Source organism: Cygnus atratus, chromosome 3, assembly GCF_013377495.2.
Source record: "Cygnus atratus isolate AKBS03 ecotype Queensland, Australia chromosome 3, CAtr_DNAZoo_HiC_assembly, whole genome shotgun sequence".
In the NCBI taxonomy this organism is placed as follows: domain Eukaryota; kingdom Metazoa; phylum Chordata; class Aves; order Anseriformes; family Anatidae; genus Cygnus; species Cygnus atratus.
In genome coordinates this window covers 21943192-21962305 of record NC_066364.1, presented here as the reverse complement: position 1 = coordinate 21962305, position 19114 = coordinate 21943192, and the positions used below count along the sequence as shown (strand labels likewise).

The 19114-nt window shown below is 36.6% G+C and overlaps 1 protein-coding gene across 1 annotated transcript in view; it reads right to left on the bottom strand.

Moving 5' to 3' along the window:
- The window catches only part of DLGAP2 (DLG associated protein 2), a 459232-nt gene that overhangs the window by 84488 nt on the left and 355630 nt on the right, over positions 1-19114 (bottom strand). Inside the window, exons 5-6 of the mRNA XM_035542981.2 lie at positions 16619-16684; positions 737-1806 (exon numbers count right to left, since the gene is read on the bottom strand). Coding sequence (XP_035398874.1) covers positions 737-1806; positions 16619-16684 — 1136 coding nt within the window. The remainder of the gene's footprint in view (positions 1-736; positions 1807-16618; positions 16685-19114) is intronic.

Here is a 19114-nt window from a genome sequence, read left to right as displayed (position 1 = left end):
CAGCATCATAAATGGCTACACTAGCATGATTTTGGGGTGGCAAATGGCAGCAAGCAGCAGGTTTGAGTTTAAATGTAGGAGAGGGAACTGCTAAAGAAAACGTGTGTGTAGAACACGACCACAAATAGTCTGAGTACCAAACCTGAGATATCTCTCTTCCCAAGGTACTCGTGTAACTTTCAACAAAGATAGCTTATAATATGAACTCAAAAGAGGCTCAGTTCAACTTGATTTTGGATGACCCAGTCACTAAAAGGATATTTGTGAGTAATTATCATCACGAAAAAGCAATTGAGTAAGCCAGTAAATCTATTATTTTGTTACTTAACCTGGAGAAAAGAAACACAAAAACTGGATTCCACATAACCTATTTTTAAAATCACTCATTTACAGTTGTATTTGACACATTTTTTTCTAGCCCCAGACTTTGGGAGAACTGCCTCTTTTTCAGCTTGATTTATGAATTTTACTGAGATGTGCAACATGAACTCTGAAGATGACAACAAATCTACTGACTTTAAACTAATTTGTATCACACCACTTTTATTTGTGTTTTTACCTGTGCCTTATACACAAAGACTAAAGCAAGATTTTTTTCACTTTAATGGAATGTCTGAATTCCACACAGATATACTTAAGAGAGATACGCACAGGACCCTTGCATTTTTACAATAACTTTATGACATCAGCTGTGTTTCTGTTTCCATTACAAATATTAAGAAAGTCTTCCTCTTACCTGAAGGTAATGGCATGGCCTCAAGGAAGGTTTGATTTCCTGATGAACCAGAGGCTTATCTAAGTTCAGTGATGATTTGCGATAAGCTTCTTTAGCTTGACTTACTGTAAGCGTGGACCAAGAACTCCTTTTCATGTATTTACCATCAGGGGTCATTGCTAGCCCTTCACAAGCTGAACATTTCACGTCATTGTTACTTTTGGAAGTCTTCAATGAGAGATCCCCAAAATGTCCCTGGAGTGCCTCAGGGTAGCAATGGGATATATGATCCGTATGGTGCCTATTTACCACGCTAGGGGTTCGATAAGTGCTATCGCTGTCCAAATTATCATCAGAGCTCCACCAGCTGCTCATTCCAGATTTATGCTTGCTTTCTGGTTTTCGCTCCTTGCTTTTACTCCTTTTGCTATGCTTGGAATGGTGCCCATGATGATGGTCATCCCCTCGACTGTCTCCCTTTGTTCCATTAACATTGCCCTTGGATGATCCTTCCAGAGAATGAGATTTAGTAAAAAGTTTTTGGACTGAATGAACGAGATGGCGTATTCTTCCTGGGCTCTCACTGCGTTGTTCTGCAGCCGTTGAGGTCCTCTGGTACTGTAAAGTGTGAAACCCATCCCGGTGAAGAGGAAGTTGTTTTTCAAACTGGTCCAAAAGATTTGCAGGAATACGGTTAATCTTAGGGTTACCGTGAGACATGGCGCAGTCGTCTCTTGTGTCGTAATGAGAGCTGTAGTGCATTCTGGGGAAAGTGCTACTTGACATGTGATCGCCCATTACCATGGGCATCATCATGCATTCAGAATGAATGGAGCTGCGTGGTGAGCAACGATGGTGGTCCATCGGGCAACTCTCCGTGGGGCTGAGAAGATATGATTGCCTTGGCTCCTGCCCATGGTGGATATGGTCGTGGGTGTGTTCGCAGTCTTCAGGGGATGCTAAGCCACAAGTATGAGCTGAACATAACTGTGGTTGGTTGCGACTGCCAGATAATCCTTTCATATTCCTCGGAGCAGGAGAGTATCTTTCTTCATTGAAGTGCTGAGAAGGCGACCATGAGTACTGCTGGTCTGTCAGGAGAACACATAAAATGTATGTTATCTGTCTGATTAAAAGATTAACTTGCAAAATCCAAGTACATTGCAAAACTAAACTAATTTTCTCTATAAACTCAATGGAAGGTCTCATCATTCATAGGATTTCATTCACCATTTTAAAATGATAAAATTACTCACTATAAGCAATTTATGAGGTGAATGCAGTCTCCTTCCTGTCTGCAAAATTGTCTGCTAGAGGCTTTACAATATCATGAAGTTATTCATTATGCAAATTTACTCAAATGCATTTAATGGATACACTCAAGTATTCAGTTTATTATCTGATATTTGGAATTCGTATGTCAAGCTTTGTGTCTAGTCATTTAAACAATGTGGGTCTGATTTCTATTTCTGGGGTTCCTCAGTTGGATATATTAACCTAAAGATACATAAAGAGTCATTTCCTTATCACACACAGCTTCATTTTCTTAAACGAATCTCAGCTTCATGATCCCAAGTTCACTGTTCATAAACACAAAAAATAAACAGTACAAAGAAAAAGAATATGAACATGCTGAAATCAAGCTCAATTTTTAGATCAATAAATGGCTTATGAATAAGCTTTTCATACTATTTGAACATGTATTATCATTCGTCCAGATCTATTATCACTATTCCCATACATGTACAAACATGTCTATTAGAGCATTTTTTTCCTTTGTTATCCAAACTACAAAATATTTATTTTAAAAATCTGTTATTCCTGATAGAACAAATATCTTTAGGTACAAGCTACTGATTATTATATACTAGATTATTTGTTCCTATGGATCATGCGCTTCAAGCTGTGGTTATTAAACAGGCATGATTACTCAATAAATGTAGCTTGTAAGTAAAGATTTGGATACTTGAGCCTTTGATATTTTTTTCTTTCATGCAATTTCTAGCAGTAGTCAAATGCTACAAGCAAAAAATCAAACACTTTCCCTCTTCAATTTCAGCTTATTTAAGCAACAATTCAAAATCTGACAAACATATAGGATGCATGACAATCCTTTAGAGGATCAGACAGATGCATATGTGTTTATCCTTGCAACCCACTTAGCTCAGTCTTTCTGTAAATTTGCTCTAAAAAGCAATCTTGCACAGGTGCCTGATGTAAAGAATTTGAAGGCCTGGACCAAAATGGAAACCAGAGAATATTGTTATATATAGCAATATAACCTGACACTGAGTACCAACCTCTAGAGATAACACAGTAGCCAAAGAGCACTCTGAGGGATGTCTAATCATATATAAAATCTGTCTTAAAAGTTCCCACTGCTGGTGAAAGCTCAACACCTGCATATTGTCCTGAAACAAACCAAAACCTATTCAGCATTCAGTCTTATAACCTAAATGCTATACATTTCCTATAGTGATAGATGCTTAATTAATTTTATTACATCTTAATTTCAAAAAAGCTCCACATAATGTTTTAAAATGAATGTAGAATTAAACTAATAAACAATAAAATATTCTTCATCCTTGGTGCAATCCTGCTACGCTAAAGTTAAATATGGACTTGTGTCCAAACTTCACCTCTAGACTTTATCATGGTATATGTATATGTACATATCCTTTTCTGCTTCCAGTTTGTTTTTGTAACAGTTTCTTTTACTTAATTTTTCACATTAAAATAAAAACTCATTACTGTTCATTACTCAATCTGTTGTACTATTCAGCTTATAATACCCTGCATAAATATAGTTACAAAAAGGAAATATAACTGTTTCCCTGAAATAACATAATTTGGATTATCCAATTAGAAGTACAGCTATATATAGACAAAGCAGTAAGTTATAACAGTGTATTGGGATTCAGCCACATAAGCAGCATTGTAATAAATGGCACTTAACCCAGCATATTACCAGACATTATCAGGGGAATAATAATGATCAATGTGTTGAACTTAGACTTTACTTCCCACAAAGGGTTTCCAAAGCACCTGACAGAAATTACTGCATTAGCTCTTACGATCCTATGAGATGTGGAAGGCACTATTCTCCTTTTACAGGAAAGTAAACTGGAACATAGTCAACGTTTTCCGAAATGCTTGTGGATTTGCTGATTTTCGTTTTCACAGTTGTATCAGTCAAAGAGAGGTGGAAGGAAGCTCTTCCATCAAAGTGACACACAAGAGCCATCCCCAAGCCTTTTCATCACCATCTTGCACATCTACGAATGAAGGTAACTCTTGCACTACATCTGTGAATTGCCATTGCATTTCAAAACAAAAAAGGAAAGGCATGGCAGACATGCAGAAGGAAAGAAAGAGCTAGCCAGGAGCAAAGAACTCATTTAAACGAGTTCCCTAGAACAGAACTACTGGCCTCACACAGCATCAAACACAGCCCAGAAGACTTCGAACATTTTAATCCTGATACATCCCAAGGAATGTGATACAGCATAACTTGATTGCACTGCAATGGGCAATCTAACAGCTTTTTCCATCCCTCATGATTCTTGATGATTCAAGCACAGAGCAACTATAGAAAAAATACAATTTTCTGTAAGTTGTTTTCATAGTTGTATGGCATTTTATGTGCCTCATGGAAATTTTGATTTTTTTTTGCTTGAGATATAGTAGCTGAAAAGTGCTATAAGCATTTAATAAGCATAATCAAAATAATTAAAAACTGAATTAAAAAGGGGTACTTTCCAAAAGTAATTTTCGCCTCTAAAATCTGCCAGGGAGAGTAACTGATACTAAATAAACTCTCAAATTACTTACACGTGCACCTTCTAAATTTATTGCTCCAGTTAAGTCTGTGATCTGTTCGGGACATTAAACCTGTTTTTACACACCTTTACTTCTTGTTATAAAACCTCTTAAAATATTCAAAATTTTGCATTATTATATATGTATTTGTCAAGTCACCCGTGCTTTGTACTATTCATTCAACTTTGTTTGGGAGGTCTGTTTCAGGGCTCAGAGAAACAGTTGAGCTATGGCTGAATGAATTACTGTATGATACCAGGCCAGTGTAATTGACCATGTGGTAGCTCTTAGCCTGCCAGAAACACAAAGAAAAATGTGCTAGCTTAAAATTCAATTAAGCTAACATGCTTTTCTAACATTTGTAAGAGGCTGAAAGTGTGTCTATGGTCAACATCCACAGCTCAGTTGATTCATAAAAATTTGTAAAGCCACAATATTAATATATTTTTTTTCCTGATTTGTTTAAAGAGAAAGGTAAGATCATAAAATTTTGTATAAAAATAATAAATGCCAGAATAATCCAATAATGACAGATTGGATAATGACTGGAATGTTACATATTTCTTGAAGATAATAATATATGTAATATACAAATTTATTATTATTATTATTATTATTACTATTATTTACATCAGCTCCTATAATTTCTTAGGGCAATCACTATAAAAATACCAAAGTAATTGAGGACACTAATGTGTCTAGTACCTTAAAGAAATTGCTACAATCAGAACCAATGAATTGAAGGAACACAGAAGAACAAGAAAACATAACTCCAAGCAAACAGAGGAATGGAATAAGATAAAAATACAGGTGGGCACAGGAATAGCTCTTTTTTTCAGGTTCAATCACAGAGAATCCAGTAGTTCCAAAATCCTGAAAATCCCTCAAAGCTCTTCTTTCCAGAAACTACTGCACAAATATAAGTAAACCTCTAACCTTGACATACTCAAGGATTCCTGTATCCTTTCCTGTCTCTTACACCTCTTTCCCTGTTAGGCCATGTCCTCTTCTGCTCTTTTTTCCTGGTTATTCTTCTCTACTTTCTGATGCTAAAACAGCTGCTCTCCTATTCAAGGTAGATGTTAGTTTTATGTCTTCAGGGACTGGTCACAATTTATAGAGCATTCAAGCTTCTTCCTTGTGTCAGTCAGTATCAAGGAGAAAAAGAGAGATAAAATGACCAACAATATTGTATGAAATGATGAATTAGACTGCATGTGAATGTGCTAGGGCAAAAGGGACAAAAAAACTTCAAGCAATGAAAAATTAGGATTTTGCATCTCTGAGTTCCTGGAACACTGCTCTTTGCTAAAGGGAATCAGTGCAAAAACACTGGGAATCTCTGACTTTCAAAACAAGTGTATGCCTCCACAAATCTTTTTGGTACAAATCTTTTTTGTCTGTTATGCATTGAAAGCAAGCTTGTCAAGCATCATAATAATACCTGGAACTACTAAATGGTGCCTGATTTTTACCTTTTTCATTTTTTTTCAAAACACTTCTTTTTATTCAAAACATAATTTAAATAGCTTTAAATTTATAAGGCTTGGCAAACTGCTTCTAAAACATTTGTGCTATTTTCATTGAAGAAACAGCTCTTTAGGATGGTGTAACAAATAAAACAGTGCTGAAAAGGGCTACCTAATCCAGCTCTGAAATAGATGTGGTATAGAGACCCGGGCTGCTGCACTGTGCAGTTTCACTCAGTTTAATTAGTGCTGCAATGTATTATGAAAAAAAATCTTCACAGCCTAACCTGTAACTAATACAAATATTGAATGTTGTAAAATCAAGTATATTAATCAAATAAGTACATATTAAATCTTACAAATGCATAAATAAAATGTGTTAGCTGGAGATTTGTCTGTCCAAGGACTGCCGTCCCCAGAATTAGATGAGCACTGTTTCCTCATTAACTTGTTGTGATATTTTTCTCTGTTTTAGTCTAACCATGAAAAGGAACACTTTCAGGGATTGAGATGAGTGACTAACCTGCCAAGTGCAAGGAAGAAATTCTGGAAATGCCCTAAGCTGTTATTCTGAGATTTCCAACCTATCTATGTAGCACAATACCTCATATAAAATTTACATTAAGGTGGAAAGACTGGGTGATTACCTGGCTTTAACCTCCAGCTTTAGAAGATGGCTTGTATTTTCTGTTACATTGGCTTGATGCATTTGCACAGCACATGGTACTACCTATCTGTGACTTCTCATTTAACACCTCAGGCTGCTTACTTGAAATATCGAAGTTTGAGGGGTAGCATTTCCTCAAAAATAGATAATCAGCTCTACCAGGGCTATAGCAACAAGGTTGTCTATGCATCCAATGTCCCTGTACAGTCAAAGGAGAGAAGTAAGCAGTTCTGAGGATGTAAAGCCAAGCGCCAAAATGCTCAAGGCTATCAAACAAACATGAGTCACAGGCTGTATCTGAATTCCTGTCTTGATCTGACACTTAGGCACCTGAAACAAGCCTGAAAAATAAATGCCTCTCTGTTCAGTACCCTGAGTGGTCTTTGTGGTAGGCACATATGGCAGTGTTTATATTAGTAGACTAAAAAGAGCTAAAAGAGGTGATCAGTCCATAGTTAAATGGTTGCCGTTGTAGTTTCGGACAATGTAAATAGGACATTTCCAACCAAAATGTAGATATGATTTCAAGCATAGCACGGGCCAAGAATTATTGCAAATAGGCCATTTGGATGTGATTTTATTTTGGAATGTGAGACACCAGCATGATTCATCTCATCCTGAACTATGTGTCTCAAAAATGTCGGACGAATACCATCCTTCAAGTACATATTTATCTCTGCTGACTATAGGGAAAGATGTGGGTGACAGGTTCCAATGCAGAAAACTACATCATAAATATCTAAAGTTAGGTGATCTGAAGCACACGTCTAATGCTAAAATATGGAAAATGATTTGACAGCCCAAGCTAATTCAGTGGAACCACATGATGAATAATGACCAAGGATAAGCTGGTTTTTATAACTCCTGCGTTAGATAAAAATGGACATGCAAATTCTATTCCTAAAACAGCATCAGTGACCAGAACATAATAATTTGGAGCAAAGTCAGAAAACCCAAAGGGAAAAATAAGGAGCATGTGGAGTGCTGCCATGTATTTAGTACATTCACAGTTTTGAGCACTGATGCAGATACCTGCAGGTGGAACAAATATTTGATGGCACCCGATTATATCTTTCAGCACAACAATTCTTTTACTTCAGCTCCATCCATCTTTCAAATAGAGATTAGTAGATTGGCAAAGTAACAGCCCAATGGATTTATTTCTCAGATACTAAGGGTGTATAGTAAAGGAGTGCACAGTAACACTGTCCATGAGTGAGAATGGGATCTTTGATATGATGGTCGTTATAGGGTACGGGGGTGAGATATTGAATTTTGGGGAACACAAAGTAGTATTAACTGGTAGGAAATAAACACCAACAACCATGATCACTAGGGAAATCTGCGACCAGGGACGTGTTGAAGCAGGGTTACAACACAGACCCCTTAGAATGGAGAATGGGGCATGCCCTAAGTCAAAAAGGAGAAATGAAAGATAAGGAATGAAACATGGATTGACACCATACCCACTTCTTACAGGTGGAAGAACGGGACCTTGACTTGTCTGGGAGAAATGAGAGGCACAATGTTGCTTCCAAGGTTGCAACAAGGGACAGGACAGAAATCCCAGAGAGTAAATAAGGGAATTGCAAGAAGCTCCAGGGGTTGAAGTGGAGGAATGCAGGGAGCCCTCAGAGTGATGCAAAATTAATTTCCATTGGCTTGAAGTATATGATGTCCTAGTATTGATTGGTATGTAACATACAGATCTGCATAGTGCTTTTCACGTTCAAAGTACATCACCACTATTCACTTTTACAACAGTGCTGTGACAGAGTTAAGCCCACAAAATGATTCATGACTGCCACTTTTTCACAGACTGTGATCATTGAAGCGATTGACAAAAATATAAAGTATCAGAATTTGATTGATCTAAACTAACTAACATGTAAACATTTTCCTGTAATCTGGAGAAATACAGTTGTATGTAGTTAAACAGGGCTTCACTATGTGAGTACTATTTAAAAATAGGCTATAAGAAAATTGTCTATGATGATTCCAAATACTGACCAGAAATGCCAGCCCAACACCATTAAACTTCTTTTGTTCCTTCTTGTACATGATTTTACAAACTTATTTTCCCAAAATAGAAAATTTTGGTACTTCTAGTTATTAGTTCAAATGTAGAGGACAATCAGATTCCCTTTGTGTCATTAAAATGCAACCACTTTCTCATCAGAGACTCTGACAAATGTGTTTACTATGCAACTAAGCAATTAAAGAGAACTAGAGTAATTGGGTAGTGGAGCTCAAGGATTTATAGAGGAATCTGCACATAACTCTAGAAGAAAAGGGGAAATCCTTGTCACATTGATGGCAATGACAAATCTCCCATTAACTTCACTGGGACTGGAGTTAGTCCTAAACATTTTGCTGAGAAAAGTTCTTGTTTAGTTTACCCATGAATATCGTCACTTGAGGAGGATCACCTCTGATCAGGGCTCTGTATCATAGAAAGCAGAACTCATCCTGGGTTGGAATAAATGTACAAAAAGCCTGCAAGGGTCTCCATTTGGAAAAAGGATGGAATGGGGGGTATGAAACTGGTTCTTCTGGAATCCTGTCATGGATGTCAGTGAGACCAAGATGTAATCCTAAGGATCCAAACCACTTGGACCAGCAATTCAGCCGAATGGACCTACTGAATTTCCAAGGTTTATTTTCTGTTAGATGAAAAATAAACATAATAAATAATGCTGGTATTTATGAACTTCTTCCTTGAATGATTTTTTTTTTGGCTTAGTATTTCTGAAATTCTTCTTAATTCGTCCTTTATTCATGACTATTCATGACAGGAAGTTTACCATTCTCTGTAGTACCACTCTCTGAGGGGACTGCAAGAACTTACGTTTCTATATCCAAGCAAAAATATTTACTGTACATTCCTTCTAAATTGCTGCTATTATTCCATAAAAAACGAGCGTATTTTAAAGATTCACTTATTTTGTCAAGAGCTCTTTTAGGAAAGAAATAACGTAAGCATTAATTCTCAGAAGCATTGATTATTGCCAGAGAACATACGGCTGTTCAATTTAAAATACCTTTCTATTTCAAAATACCCTTTACTTCAAAAAAAAAAACAAAACACATTTAATACAACCTTTAAATTGTCAGAACAGAAGAAAATTATTAAGAAAATTATTTGTTTTTCTGTTTGTTTCATCATCAGTTCTTTGTAGCCTTATATTCACCAAAAATGTCAAAGTTTCAGCCTTGGTTTAACCTAAAACAATATTTTTTTTTTCACTTTTAAGAGTTCATCATTATCTGCTTGGCTGTACACGCTTGGTGCCGCCTCTTGCTGCTTTGTCATTGTATTGTGAACTTTTCTGCTCTGCCCAACCCACTGAGATGGAGGAGGTCTCATCCTGATTTTCCTATGGGGTGCAGGAAGAAACAGCAGCCTGGTGACAAGTTCCCTTTTAAACATGTTGCCATAGTAACAGGCAGACAATCTCCCTCTTTCCATAACCTTCAGACTGGGAGTTTTTCAAATCAGGGTGCTGTCTCTTTTTCTGCCTGACTGAGCTCTATTTTGGGTCTGTGAGAAACACTGCAGATATTCATTGCCTTTTCCTGCAACCTTTAGCACCCATGGATGACGGGTCCAACTGTGTTGGGTCCGACTGTGAACCCTGCCCCTGGAATGAGGTGGTGGTGGTGTAAGTACCATACACCCATACCAAATACGAGACAAGACATCTTATTATGATGCTGGCTGGTTATTTATAAAGAGAAAATGACTTTGTAGAAATGTATAAAAATGAAATGGAATGGCACGAGAAAGTTGTTGTGAAAGGTGAAAAAGAACTCAGTAGTGAAAGTCTGGACTGTATAAACAGTATTTGCTGGTGTTTATCCTGCTACAGTCACAGTAGTGCAAAGCTCCTTATGAAGAAAGACTAAATCAGTGGCTAGCACTGTGAGATACAGCCATGGTCGTGTACATCCATGCTGGAAGTACCTCCACCACCTTTGCTTTACCAATACCAACTGTCTTGCTCTAGACAGAGTCTAAGCAGCCCATAACAAACGTGTGGAGGCAGAGCATGTTTTTTTTTTTTTTTTTTTTTTTTTTTTTCTGGAGGATTTACAAGCACATCATTTAAACTGCCCATCATGGGAATACCTTTAAAAGGCTGCACGTTTTATCCTGTTAAAAGGAAACAAAGAAGGGAAGACACTCAGTGGAGAAGGCAAGCATGGTGAGGCATTCAGATGAGTCACTCTCTCATCTTCACTGGTGCTGTTCCTCTGTCTGTAGAAAAGTAAGTGCTTTTGTCTATAGAAAAGTAAGTGCTGAGGATCAGCTGTATATCCAGGTGTTACAGAGGTCATCAGAGCATGAGGAAGAGAAAAAAAGTCCCTCATTTGCTAACATCCCACATTCCAAGCGTGAAATATAACTCAAACTGTTTCATCATCTTCTCATGTCCCCTCTCTCTCTTTTCCTTGGAAACGTCCTTCATTCTTTCTAGTGCAGATACTGGAGTTAGTATTCCAGATGTGGTCTAACAATTGGACTAAGTTTCTGTTTGGAAAAAATATTTCCTCTGCTACTGAACTTAGGAGCCTCCCCAGCTGGCCAGTCCTGTCTGAATGCATAACTCATTTAGACCAAAAATATTTTGCTTCTTGGTAAAGTAACAAATATGTAAACTCTTTTGTATTTGGTAGTAGAAATGGATGAATAATTCATAGCAAATAAGCCATTTGATTAATTTTACACCCTTAAAAATATCTTTTTGTGTTTGTGAATTGACCCTGGGCCTAATGGGATTTTTGCAGAGTTATCTGATATCTGAGGTGTTTAATTTCTACAAATAGCTTCTGGTCTGTAAACTGTTTACAATCATTTGTTGCCAACAGCATATAATTAAAATGCACAGTAGTTTGTTTGTATATGATGCTCAGGCCATATGATATGATTCTGTTCTGTGAATGAAAGTAATTCACAGAAATCTGCTCTCAAGCATAAGTTCAAAATTTGTTCTCTGACAAACACTCCCCACTAATTTCTGAGGTCTTGATCATCACATCCATAATTTTCTACACTACAACTTCTGGGTATAGGAAAAGCGAGAATCTGATGTTAAATTATTTAGAAATATGCTGGAGTATTAAACAAAGAAGCAATTTTTTTTGCAATATCTGTTCAGCTAGTCTCAATGAGCAAACAAGAGACAGGTGTTGGGGTGTCTCATATTTAAACCCACCCATAAATTTAAAAGACTTCCACACGTCTATACCAAACTCTCTGTCGAAATAATTTTATTATATGGAAGAAGGATAGTGCTGTGGTTAGAACTTGGGAAAGTTGCAGCCAGGATTTACAGTCCAGCTATGATTTTTCTTCTGTGGTCTGGGATAGGGCCATGGGAAGTGATAACAGCTACAGACAGGCTTGCCCTTGCCTCACTAGGTTAAAGCCAGCCTTTGTGGGTATCTCTCGCAGACTCCCTACCTCAGTTCTCCTTAGCACAGGTATAAAAGTAGTCTCAGTACCTCTGAGGGCTAGTGTCAGAGTGGAGATACATTCAGCCCACTGATATATATATGTTCACTTAAGTATTAAGTATAATGCCCAAGTAAGTATTTAAGATGAAGCACCTGTTACTATGCCTGCTAATTACTGGGATAAGTGTTTCTGTAGCAGTTTATTCTGTGTGGCCAATCCTTCTGACTGAATGAAGTCCCATCAGTTCCAGCCCCAGTTTACACCTGTTTAACTATCCCTGGGTGCTCTGAGGAAAAGTGAACTGAGGCGTGGATCTGGCACAGAGGATAACTGAGTGCACGTCTGTCCTTGGGAAATTTTCTTGTCATGTTTGTTATAAGAAACTAAAATGTGTGAAAAGTGCACAGTGTTCAGACTGACTGTGCTGAGCAAGGCTGGATAATTAGGTAGAAAGACAGACAAACTGGAAAGTCAGGCCTTTATTTATTTTTTGATTTCAAGAACGGCTATATCTTTTTTTTTCCTTTCAACACATAAGGTCATAATGGCATGATCATGCAATCAAAAGTGATTGAATAACCATGAGTTACTGGTTGACACTTGAACCATACCAATTAATTAAAAGCATGACTGCAACAACTGTGAAATAAAAGTACATTTTTCTAACCCATCCCTAAACTCCCTTACAGTTTGCTTTGCAACTAGGGCAGGTTAAGAGCACTATTAGTAAATGCAACCCGTTTTAATAAGTTTTAACCTTCTACCTAACATCAACTCAATATCCTTTCATTTCTTGAAGTCAGAACAAATTTACTGAAGCAGAAAGCCTTTAATGCAAATTTTCTTTCTTTGCATAACACTGGAAGCTAAATGTTTAACTCTTGTAAAATAAATGCTTTTCTTGCCTATAAAAAGGAGTCAAAATATGTTTTCAATAATCTATTTTCCCTCTGTACTGTGTGCGTATAGTACCAATTAAAATCTAAATTTACAGAAAATTCATCCTATCTTCCATATTCCAATGTTGGTCGTTTTTATCCTATTTGAACAGCATTTAAACATGGCACATTTTCCATATGCCTCTTGCCAAGATTGCACTATTTGTTTTTGACACCCAAAGCAAATTGTTGCTTTTTCCTACACATGCCTAAAATGAATAAGACTGCAAGAAGTTTCCAGTTTATACAGAAAAGTGTAGTTCCATATGTGACATTGTTCAGATTTTATAACTACCGAATAGAAGAAAGCTTGGAACTGGAAGAAATCCAGTTTCCATGCTCAGTGACATAGAGTGAGTTGCTTGAGATCATGTTATGTCAGAGCTCTTCCTCCTGCTACCATGCCCTGCTACCTTATTTGCTTATTCCAGACATTCCTAGTGAAAAGAACAGGATTTTCTGGTGAGTGTGAACCTTGTAACCATGAAAATACTTATCACCCTGACCTCTGTTAAAGAAATGGTAATGGAAAAGCTGCACAATATTGTTCTTGAGAAAAGACTATGAATGCTTGGGTAAGCTCTTTTAAAAGAATCCATTGCATTTCTGCCTGTATTAACTAATGAGCTCTTTTAGAGAATCAATAATGTAACAGTTGAGATCAGTCCCATCCCTTGATACCTTTTCCCAATTAAGGCAGTGGATCATTGTATTAATAATATTTAGTGATTATTCAGCATTTTCACTCTGGTGAAATACTATGCAAACACTAATTAATTCCCACCAAAGCCCAGAAACCTCAGTAGGAAATATTAAGCCTATTTTACAAATAAGGGCCTGGAGCCAGAGATCTTTCAACACCAGAGAGATTGTAGCTTGAAGATCCCTGAGACAGTGAGCAGGTATAAGAATCCAACATAATGAATGGCTCTGCAGTTAGAACTACCATAAAGAATATCATCTCTACTCTGCCTTGACTTGGGGCAATTACTGTACTTCTCAAGGAAAGCCCTTTCTTTTTCTTTTTTTCTTTTTTTTTTCTTTTTTTTTTTTTTTTTTCTCTAGCAGTCCTTCAGACTGAGAGACTGAGACAGTTCATTCAAAAAAAAGTATTAAATAGTCACTTGGATCGAAAGAGAGAGACCTGTTCCATAGCCCAGTGATTACAGCATACACACAGATTCATATTTCTCTCCAGTGAATACTTATCTTTGTACATGTTGGTATCCTGTGCACTAATAATAGTTCAGATCATGGATTTGAAGTCAAACTCTCAGGTAACAACATCAAGAGACAGACAACTAAGTCTCAGCTGTCTACAATAGCACAGCTGCTTTTATCTATACTGAACTCAGCTGACTATCCCAGAACTTTCAGAAAGTGCTTCACAATTTCCATCTTCCATACTATGCTCCTTTTTAACAGAGGTTCTTTATAAAGGAGAATGGGGCATCATATGCTTTTACATTACTGGTGGGATCCAGTCCACCTATTTTTGACATTTACAGTTTTGCAGTTAAGTAGGGAAGACAGTATTTTCCTTCTAGAAATAATAAAGGTATTCACTTCTCTCCATTCATTATCTAGTGAACTTTGGCACTTACTAACGGAGGACATTAAAAGGGACCCAACATTTAGGAGCAAAGATAGTTCTTTCTTTGATTTTAGTGCATTTTTTCTGTCCTCTGGCCAGAAACTTCAGGACAGCTGAAGTTTTCTCAAGCAGTTTAGTTTGTTTGTAGAGTGGTTCTTTGTAGAAAGACTTTGTTCTTGTTCTTTACTTTCCTGTTCCTCATTTTTTTTGACTCTTCCCCCCTCTGCTTTGTAATGAGTGCTGGATAATTGATCAGTTTAGCATATATCTTTGTGTTAATCTTTGATTAACTATTTCATATGAGTATCCTTACTCCTGTAGACACCTAACATTTAATATTATTGACTTATACTTGCTCTGGCTTCAGAAATCCCCCATTTCTTTCTTAAACAAATGGGAAGGAGAACAGTTTTGACATACATCTAGGGCATGATTCATTTTACCCTATGTTAAGCTTCTAAAGTAGGTCAAATCTGCTATGTCCTAGAAAAGTCTATCACTCTTCATTGACTCTAAAGGAAGTCCAGATATCTACAGTTTAGATCTACATCTGAACTACTTTCCAGCTGTTAGAGGCAATGAATTCTGCATCTGAACTTCTGCCTATGTCCTGTGAAATGGGACAGCAGGACAAAAAAAAACCACAATAAGACTGAGAGACTTTCTCTTGTGCCTTTCTGTGACTTCTCCATCGGATTCATTTGTGACATTGCTAGGGAGCCTCACATTTAATTATATCTTCCTTCTTTCACAATCATAATTTAGACAGAAACTGAGAAACTAGTAACCTTTGCCAAACTTTGAATGATCCCCAGTCTCTTCCTTAACACGTCCATTGGTCCAATCTTTGGAAGTTAACCCTCCCCCCCTTTTTTTTTTTTAATCTTACTTTTTAATATTAAGTGGATAAACAAGGCCAATATAGATATTTTTACACCAAAGGTTTACAGAAATCCTTGACGTGAGTGTAACTTAGTCATGGCAACACTATTTGTTTCGGAAAATCCTGTTCAAAGAATTTATTTAAACTTACTGACATCCCTTGTCTGAATTCATGCTCCTTGTTCAAACTGTTCTTTTTTCCCCTTAATACAGCAAGTATGATTTATCTTCCTATCAATATGCAACATTAAAGTCAAGGTGAGAGTCTACAACATTGTTTTCATATACAAAGATATAATAATAACACAGAATAAACTGTTGTAACATATTAACATGAACATATGCATAAGAGGACAAAAATTACTATGTTCTAAAATGTAAGCGTGCTCACTTTGAATAAAGGGAGCTTTAACTAGCAATCATACAGAAAACACTTTCTGTAGTTCTATTCTGAAAATAACTACATAAAGTAATTGCATGTAAAACAATTTTTGATGGATTTCACATAAAACAGTGACAATCTGAATATGAAATTCTGGGAACAGAAACTCAGTTTTGCACAACATAAAAGGTATTAAACTGGCTGCACAGAAGCCAACAGGGTATTTTACTAATAGCTTTGAGATACAGATGTATCAAGATTTCACTTAGGAGCTCTACGAGTTTCTACTTTCTTTATGCTTCTGTTATATTTTAAATTTAAACGGTAACATTAAAAAACTCTTTCTGTAATTATTATGCTGTCTGGAGGGTAGAGAGAGAAAAGACAAAAGAAGGAAAGCCGATAATTTCCTTGAACACTTTCTTTTGAATTTTCTGCCTGGACGTTACCCAGAGCTGACGTCTGTCTGCTTTCGATTCTCTAACCTTATGTAGCAGGTGAGAAACTCCTGGAAGGATGGGGCTGAGAGGCTTTTGGCCACTCTCATTAACACCGCCTGGTGCCATGCTTGCTGTGGGCTTTATGGCTGGAGAAAGGCTGTGCCACAGAGTAGCCTCCTGCCTCCTCACCCCCACAGCTGCACCCAGCCTTGGGGTACAAGCAGTACAAGTGACCTGAGAGACGAGATCTGTACCTAGCTCCTCCTCTGGCGTCCCTGGAAAACTGAAGCCCGACTTGAGCAGATCGCCACCCTCTTCTTCTGAAAAGACAGAAACAAAGTAGCTATTTAATAATTCTGATATTTCTGTTTATCCAGACATAAACTCACCGCTGGTTTTGACATCCCAATGATACCTCTTACCATTCAGTGTCTCTGATACTGTGATGCTGTTGGGGTGCTATTAGCTGCGGTATTTAATCTTTTTTTTGCCACTTGTTCTAGTGGTTTTTGAACTTTAAAATTTTGCCAGATTTTTTTTCCATTATTAATTGTTCTTTTCAGCTCAGTCACATTAAGTTCTGTTTCTTTTCAACCTTTTTTAACCTTTTTTTTTTTCTTCATAAAATGTATTTATTTCAGGAAGAATCATTGTAAGTCCTCCAGTTGTACCTTTAGTACTTCCCAGCTCTGATGACAATAATGCCACTCTTGATTCTCAAGCCTCTTTCTCTACTTTTTATTCACCACCTTTTTGATTCTGCATTTTTTTTCTCCTATCAGTAACATTTACTTTTGTGCCACAGGCAAATTCTGTAATTTTCGAAGAGTGACTCAAGCCCAGACAATATGTCTGTGCTGTATGAATGCAGTGAGGTGCACAGAAACCCGCTAAATGGCCTGAGTGCAGCTCTTAGCTACCCTGCCTATACAGCTTTCAGAACTGCAGGCTGTTGCCTCTGCCTTTCACTCACATCATGCTAGCATACAAATTAATTTGAATCTAAATCTTCTACTTCTAACATGGAGCTATAACAAGAGTCAGTAACACTTAGGTTACAAGAATGGCTTGAGAATATATAGATTAGGATGCAAAATATCACAGTAATATGTTTCATGTATGCACACAAAAACACATTTTTATTTATCATTTTTCAATGCTTTTGCCCCAGTATTCATATTTACCAGTGTTTTAGCCAAATGGAAGTAGTTTCATATAATTCATATGGCCTTCTGCTATACTCTTTCTTTCCGTCTGTGCTACAAGCACAAATACCTCAGAGCAGTAAAAGAATGAAGTACTCCATAGTCCACCACTACACGTTCAACCAGCAATTCCTCAAAGAAAGGCAAAATCACGTATTACAGAACATGGTTTTGCCGTGCACGACTGAGGACTGATGACTTCTACGTAACTCACAGGCAGATATCCCTGCAAATTTAAACCAACTCAAACTTTTCTAAAGAATACCTCACTCTCTATATCAGACTTTTATTTATTTATTTATTTATTTTATTTTTGTTTGTTTGGTTTGGTTTGGCTTACAGGACACACCATTTTGCCTGGTTTATTGCTCCATTTGACAAATACATGCATTTTGTATATTTCTTGGTCTTGGTTGCACTCTTTATTTATATTATGATTTCTTGGCAATTATGTCACTGAAAGCAAAATGACTGAATATACTCATGTAGACACTCAAAATATTGTTCCTGGTTTAGATAATTCCTGAGGTTAAGAATATACAATAGATACCAATGGGAAATATAGCATAGATAATGCATAGAAAACAAGTCCTGAGGATGTTAAGAAAGTTGATAAAGCTGATCTGTCAAACAAACATCTTGTTTATAAACTCACTTGTTAAATAAACTCACTCTGCTAGAATACAGCCTACTAGAGATCTCGTTAAGTGATGGATAAAAAGTCATACACAATTTAAAAAATGACTGGCATATGAATTCAAATTAAATTTCATTTTGAGAGGTAATGGACAACTCTAATTAAATAAAAGCACAAATTAGGCAGTTTCCATGGAGACTTTGCTCATGTGATTTGGCTATATTGTATAACTCATATGTTTATCCTCTAATTTGGCTGCACAGGACTAACGAATCAAATGAAAGTTATAACAAAAAAATATTCGGAAGGATCCTTTCCATTCACGTAAGTAACTTAATCTTACTTATAACTTCACAATAAATTGTGATTGTTTACATTGAAACAATAGTTTTGCATTTTTGAAAAAGAATCTATTGATTCATTCCAAAATTACACAATGTATTCAGAAACACTTACAGAATGATCTAAAAATAAATAAATAAAATAAATAAAAAATAAATAAAAAAATGAAATGCATAACATTATTTCTCCTGGGCCAGAGGTCAACATTATTCTCACAAACACTGTTCAAAACTAGACTAAAATTTCAGGGATGGTCTAAGCTAGAGTAGATATTTATGGGTTTGATATGTTTGAGAAAAAGACAATTTCATTTTCAAAACGAAAGATAAAGGCCACGCAACTGGATCCATAACTCAGATTCTGACTTTGCTGTAAGACTCCTGTGTAAATTTGGACAATTCAGTTATTATTTCTGCCTTAGTTATCCCTTATATTAAGCTTATAATTTGTTTCTTTTTGATAGCTGTCCTGCATGAACACATTTGTTAGTGTCAGTGAGTCTGTTGTCTAAAAAGCCTATAGAGAACATAAAAAAGTTAGAACTTCCATTCTGCAAAAAAGCAGTA